The sequence below is a fragment of the Apis dorsata genome, unplaced genomic scaffold (genome assembly GCF_000469605.1).
Source record: "Apis dorsata unplaced genomic scaffold, Apis dorsata 1.3 scaffold_995, whole genome shotgun sequence".
NCBI lineage: Eukaryota > Metazoa > Arthropoda > Insecta > Hymenoptera > Apidae > Apis > Apis dorsata.
This window is the reverse complement of record NW_006264097.1, coordinates 68,591-75,730: the sequence shown is the minus strand read 5'-3', so window position 1 is coordinate 75,730 and position 7,140 is coordinate 68,591. Positions and strand designations below refer to the sequence as shown.

General features: G+C 38.4%; 1 protein-coding gene across 1 annotated transcript in view; it reads right to left on the bottom strand.

The window, feature by feature from the left end:
* Positions 1-7,140, bottom strand: part of LOC102676443 (guanine nucleotide-binding protein G(s) subunit alpha) — a 17,049-nt gene that overhangs the window by 1,550 nt on the left and 8,359 nt on the right. The window contains exons 5-7 of the mRNA XM_031514430.1: positions 5,919-6,016; positions 544-598; positions 395-469 (exon numbers count right to left, since the gene is read on the bottom strand). Of these exons, the coding sequence (XP_031370290.1) occupies positions 395-469; positions 544-598; positions 5,919-6,016 (228 nt within the window). The remainder of the gene's footprint in view (positions 1-394; positions 470-543; positions 599-5,918; positions 6,017-7,140) is intronic.

The window sequence follows — 7,140 nt, the reverse complement described above, 5'->3', positions numbered from 1 at the left end:
AAAAAAAAAAAAAAAAAAAAAGAAAAAAGAAAAAAATTGAAATCAAAATCGATTCACAAATTTAACTTTGACTGGTGTGAAATTGTACAGGGGACCGATAAATAATGTTCCTTCGTAAAGTTAACGCGAAATATAGGATCTCTAACCGAGAGAGGTAGGCGGGGACCACAAGGCAAAAAGGGAAAATATTATAAAGTTGTGGAGGCGTTAACGCGGCTAACGGATTTCGCTGCACGTATAGCACGTAAGTCTATAGCTGTAATATATACGCTGGGATGAGATGCGCGTCGCTGCTTTGCGTTATATTTACCGTCGGCCGATGTTACTGTAATACGTCGTCTATATATAGTTAGACGACATTGGAGTAAAGCGAGCAGCTATCGGTGAGGACTTACTGAAAGTTTACTTTGTCGACTTGAAACCGTGTTTCGAAGATACCGGACGTGAGGACTCGACACCTGAGGATGTCCTGGAACAGATCGATAAAATTTATCATTCACACTTCATAACGCTTTCACGTGAGAAGCTCGTGCCGATCATTACCTGTTCTGTGGGGGTGTAATCCGGTTGTTTAACAATGGCTACCTTATCTAGAAAACTGGAACAGAGAACAAAAGATACGATTACACATTTCGTGTATCGAGACTTCGTGGAAATTGTAAATTTTTTACGAAGTGTTCGATTCGATAATATAATGAGCTACGCCATAATCCAATGTATATATGTGATTATTTCTGATCAACGTTGACCATCCCCGATAACGATCGTCACCAATCAACCGCATTGTTATCGTGTGAGTCACTTCACACATTTACGGATATCATCTCCATTTCACTGTGTTCGTGATTGTACACTTTTTTTTTTAAAACGCTGAGCAAGGGAAGATGGATTCGAGGTATATCCGTATATTCGAAATACCGATCATAGAAAAATAAAATTAATCGCTTGAAAACGTTTCCAAACTTTTAATCAAGTGCAGATAATTTTTTATTTATTCGATTCGGATGGAAGCCGCGAAACTTCGAGTCGAAACGGTATTATCGAAAATGATACACATGATAATAACGATACGATAAATAAGAGAAATTGGAAAAAGAGTGGGAAGAGAATGAGAAAATATCGAAAAGAGATTCTCATATTTCCCATCCTTTTTCTCTTCCTAATACTTTCTCGTTATTTTTTCCTCTTCCTCTATCCTCGTATCCACGTTCTCCTCCCTCCCCCTCTCTCTTCCTCTCTCTTTTATATTCTCTCTGTTTCTCTCAAAAGACCCTCCCCGGCTGGTGTCTAGGGTGGATGAGAGCGCACGAAGGGGGAAAATCGATCCTCGGTGGTGTCCTATCCTAACCCCAACTCTCGCCCTCTCGGCCTCGCCGGGTATGCCTCTCTAGCACCCAGTTTCCAATCCGGGTCATGGGTCACTGCCACCGCTGCTCGCCATCAATCGTGCAGACTTAGCTTCATGTATGTATACCGGCGCCCTGGTACAGGTATATATATGTATGTGTGTATATATATATATGTATATATATACATATATATATATATATACGCGAGAGCCTACAAGGGTGGATCTTCGCTTTGACACCATCATGCAACCTTCCACAGTCGGTTGACGGTGATAATATATTTACTGACAGACACCACCACTGCTCCCCGACACGGATATTAAATAGCCGTACAGAGACAACAGAGTTTCAGTTTTTCATTCGGTATATTACGGAACTTTGAACGGAAGGAATATATTATTACGACGTTACAAATTGGAGAAATTTCAAAATTATTTACCTACTATCTCTGGAATGTTATCCACTGTTCGTTATAGAAGATGATATACACGAGTTAAAAACTACGAAAGAAGTGGAACGAGATATACAGATAGAGGAGGAGAAATGTTGTAACGGCAATTAATACAGCGTTCAATGACCTCGAGAGGCGTAAGTAACCAGAAACTTGGCTCCTCGAATTTGAGGAAGCAGAAATCGGCGAAATTGATTTTCGGCAAGTGGAGAGGCGTAGGAGAGGCAACGGGAGCCTCTGGGATAGGAGAGAGGCTACGTGGAAGCTCGTGTAGGCTCGTGAGAAAGGTAGGTCACGAAATTGGCGCGCTCGCACTGAAATGAGGTTATCGACCTCGGGAGAATTGAAAGAGGAAGGAGGTCGTGACCCACTGGCTACAGCAGAACGATTTTCTGGTTACCAAAGCGGTGTAACTTCACCGACCTTGAGGTCAACTCTAACAATGTTATTTCCAACGATAAGACACGATATGGCGCCTACTATTTTCGCCATTCCATTGTCAAAGTCTCTAAAATCATCGATTCAACTGTCAAGATTATTTTATCGGAAAATTGCGGAGAAATGATAATGAAAGGATGCAATAAAATTAAATATTCATATATTCAATTATCTCTGGCTGTTGTAATTTTCTGTACGAATTTTTTAATGTAAACGATATGTAAAATAAGGTAAATAAAGTATGTTAGTTTCATTAAGATAAATTACAGCGAATTTTAAACGAGGTTAAAGTAACCACAAAACAATGCTATGCTAAGTAAATAACGAAACAGACCAAATCGAATCCTGTTGAACATCCTGTAAGTATATTCTTTATTCGATTTCGAAGCTTTCTAACATTCTGTGTTTCGTTACGAACGATCGTTGCCTCGAATCGTAAATATTTAAGAAACCTGGCGATTTCAATTACCTCACGATCACGAGTATCTCAATTTACATCACGTTTTTATTGTCTCTTGCCTTGATGTAAATGTGCAAAGATTCGATATATAGCTCGATTCACGAAAACTAATCTTATATAAAAAAAAAAAAATATGGTAGTGATTTGTAAAAGAAAAAAAAAAAAAAAGGGTAGTGATTTGTAAAAGAAAAAAAAAAAAAAAAACATCAAAGATCTTTCGAAATGATCTCATCGATCTTTTTACCATCTATATTTGAGGCACAGGAATCGAAAGTTATTCACGAGAATATAAAATATATTAGTTTTTATCTAACGTGACGATGCCACGGAAGAAGATTGTTATCGACCTAAACATTCATGAACTATGTGTGGCAACATCAGTGATCCCAGCATATAGACCAGCGTCTATATATAGAGACACGTGTTTCCTTTTTTAAGGTGTGCCGAGGTATTCCATCGTGTAATTGGCACGTTACTCGATTCTCCCCGTGTATAGCGTTTTCTTTTTTTCTCTCTCTCTCTCTCTCTCTCTCCTTTTTTCCTCTCTCGTATATTTTTTTTTTTCTTTCTTTCTTCCTATCTTTTCCCTCGATTTTTCTTTTTATCTTCAATACGAAAGAAAAATTTGATATGGAAAGTAGCTTCGAATTAAATTTTCAAAGCGAAACGAAAAAATTAGAGAAAAGATATAACACAGACAACATTCTTTGTCTATGAATTTTATTAAAAATCTGATTAATTATTCCAATCAGAAATGACTGATCAAACCAACAATCGATAATCAATCAATCGTTGTTGCATAGTAATATCTCTTATTCCCTGAGAACAAATATCTATTCACATCGTGCATCGATATAAATTCGACGATATTTTTCCGTATTTCTCGTTTTTTTTTTTTTTTTAAATATATCCGAGTATATTCCAAGTTGTTTAATTTTGATTCTCTTTGTTAAAAAAAAAAAAAAAAAAAAAAAAAGGAAAAAAAAAAAATTTGTGTGTAAAAAAACCGTTTTTTTTTTTTTTTTTAAAAAAACCGGGGATTTTTCAAAGTGTTTTATTTTTTTTTTTTTTTTTAAAAAAACCGGGGATTTTTCAAAGTGTTTTATTTTTTTTTTTTTTTTTAAATAAATCGGGGAAAATTCCAAGTTGTTTAATTTTGTTTTTTTTTGTAAAAAAAAAAAAAAAAAAGAAAAAAGAAAAAAAAAAAAAAAAAAAAAAAAAGGAAGAAAGAGAAAAAAAACGAATCCGTTACTTTCACGATCAATTATTTATCTTCTCGTATGTATGTACGTAATCCTTGATCGCGTATCAAGAATGAGAGGCGTGTTTAGCAAACAAGCGTCCAAAATTACAACAATCTAGCGTCTCCGTGGTCCACGCGAATATCTTATATCTCGAGCAGTGTTTTCTAAAAATACGATGCACTATTTTTATCGACGGATTTCTATCTCTTTCTCTCCTTCCACAAGAGGAGGAGAGAGACAGAGGGTATCGAAGAAAGAAGAGGGAGCGAGAGGAAAGAAAAAGAAGAGAAACAAGAGAGGGGTTAAAAAATTCACACGAACGAACGTCTGCACGAACGAAGAGGTGCAGTAACCGGGTTGTAACCGGGTTCTAACTATATTTTTAAACCGAAACGAAAACTATCACCGTGATCTTGATCGCGATCCCGCCGCTAAACGTTATTTGCCAAGTCGCTAAACGTCGATCGTGAATATATATGGTATCTCGTTTCGCCTCTCCCCAGGGGCATCACACCAACGATGAACGTTTTAATCTCTCTCCTGCCATTGACAGTGTAACGATACAGGCCACGATACCATCCATGGTAATTGGTGTATGCGGGCACGAAGAAACGACCGCGCAAGGTTGCGTGGCCAAATATAAAGCGAGTTTTGTCTCTAATTAAAGTGTTCGACGAATTGATAGACGATCACATCGGTCACATGGGATTTGTTAGCCTAGCGGATAAGTTTTCGCGTTTACACACGAGATTAACCACGATCCAGTGCAACAACCTATGTGCCTCACCCACCTATGTAATTTTCAAAGGGAGCTACAGTTTAAAGTGAGCTGATGGACCGGAGCGAACCAGTTTTTCGCTCATTTATATAAATTTATCGGTTCGGTGGGTGTCCTCTCTTCGAGCTCGATGTTCGAAAAGACGAGTTGAAAATACATACGCGAGATCTTTGGGAATTTCCCATCCGATCCGATTTACCAGCTTGTTATTAACCACCCGAGTGATAAAAATTATCAAACGCATCTCTCACAAAACTGTTACCCTCTTTCGAGGGAACTTTATTTTATTACGAGAGATCCTAAACGTTGACCTGATCAACGTTAGAAAATCGTAACGATTTTTTGATAAATCAAAATTCAGATATAGAAGAAAAAGGAATATTTTGTACGGTGTTAAATATATCGTCTAGAGGGAGAGAAAGAGGGAAAGAAGAAAGAGTAAGAGAAGTAAGTATACACGGTGTATTCGAGCAATTTCGTATACCTGAAAAGCTCGCGTGTCAGTGAACAGCGTGAAAAAAGTTCGAGGTTGGGCCAATTCATCAAGAACCCCTAGATAAACGAGTGGCCCCTATTAAAGCGATTACCTCGTTAAGGCATTGTCTCCATTGGCATTAAATCGGTGTCACATAGGCCCATGAATATATACACGGATATAGCATATATGTATCGCGGTCATGAGAACGCTTCCAAAATTTATCCAACCGCGTTGCAGATTATTTACAAGTCAGATACGATAACAAATACGTGTCCAATACGCGCACAAACATGCACGTACAGATACATACATACATAGGCGATCCGTTACACTTTTTTTTCCTTTTTTTTTTTTTTCACGGAACACAACGAGTTCTCGTTCCAGGTTATTATACTCTATGGCACGCGCGGAATAGTTGAAAGGATCGCGGGTAAATCGGGCGCGGCTTCGCGGTTCCATTATCGTCGATACAAACGTTATCGTACGCGCTTCTTATCGCGATATCAACCATGGGGGCGAATTAAAATAACCATGTGTCGCGGCTCCAACCATTTATAAACGCTACGAATCCAGACTGATAATTTTTACCCCCTTGTTTTTATCAATGATACACCATCGATCGATCCGGTTCCCAGTACTGTTACGGCGCACTATGTGCGCAATTCCTGCGCATTCGATTCATTCTAATGTTAATGTTCGTGAAAGCAAGAGATGACTCACTATTTAGCGCAGTCAATTAGTTGGTACTCGTTACTCCTTTCGAAACTCTGTTGAACACCTCGGTCCTTCCAAAGGGCTTCGACGATATCGTAGAACTCCTGGAATTACACGAATTACAATTAATTAGTGAATCATAATTACAAGAACAATGGTGGAAAAATGGAGAAGATGAGAAGAAGGAATAACGGTTCGAAAATAAATGATCGTTGCGCGCGATCGCATCCGTGGGTTAGATTTGCAAATAAGTTCACGGTTTGGCGGCCGTTTCTATCGCGTCTCATTAATTATCTATGAAAACGTGCGACTCTGACGAAACGGAAAATTTGGCTCGAACGGCAACGGCCACTATCATCGTGACAACTGAATATTCGGTTGAAACGCGTTTGGTCCACGAGAAAAACCGTTTCAACTTATTACGAGGAATGGAACAGGAATATGCGTCCCATTATTATCGACGAAAATATTTCTCATTTTTAATTTTGTCGCTGGTGATCGCCGCACTGCCTTTGCACGCGCGTATTATCCGTCCCTATATAAAAATGGATATCGACCAGGTATCAGAGCCAAGATAAATATTCGAATAACATCTATTGCCGAAGCGTTGTCGGGACGGGAAAGAGAAAAAAAAAAAAAGGCGGCAATCGTGATAACTCTCGAACCGAGGTGTAATTTAATTTCGAGATATCAACGAGTATTAATTTAACGAGCATAACCAGGAAAAATTGATCGTGTGCTTATTGTTTGCATCAAATCGTAAGTCTTTTAAGAATTGCTAAATTTTTGTGTTTTTTTTTCGAGAGAGAGAGAGACAGTTCACGATCATTGAACCAATCTCGATTTCCCCGATTTCTTCTTCGTATAATATATCCACGCTATAATATATATATATATAATGTGTGGAAATTTTGGATTCGCGATTATCACGAAAAATATAAACGTGACGTATCGACGGTGACAATTTTAGACGGTGGTTAGTTTTAGTTAACCTTTCCCACAAATTTCGTTCGAACGTTTATTTTGTTATATTTTCGTAAAGCAAGGATTAACTGCACAGATGCGGCCGATGACGGTGAGCGGTGGTCAAATTCGGTGTATGAATTCGACTCGAAATAAACTTCCGTATCCTCGACGAGTGACGGCCAGATATGCAAAAAGCGAAAACGACAGTGACAAATTGGACGCGGCTCGTCGAATGGCGAAACGGAATAAAAGATAGCCTGAC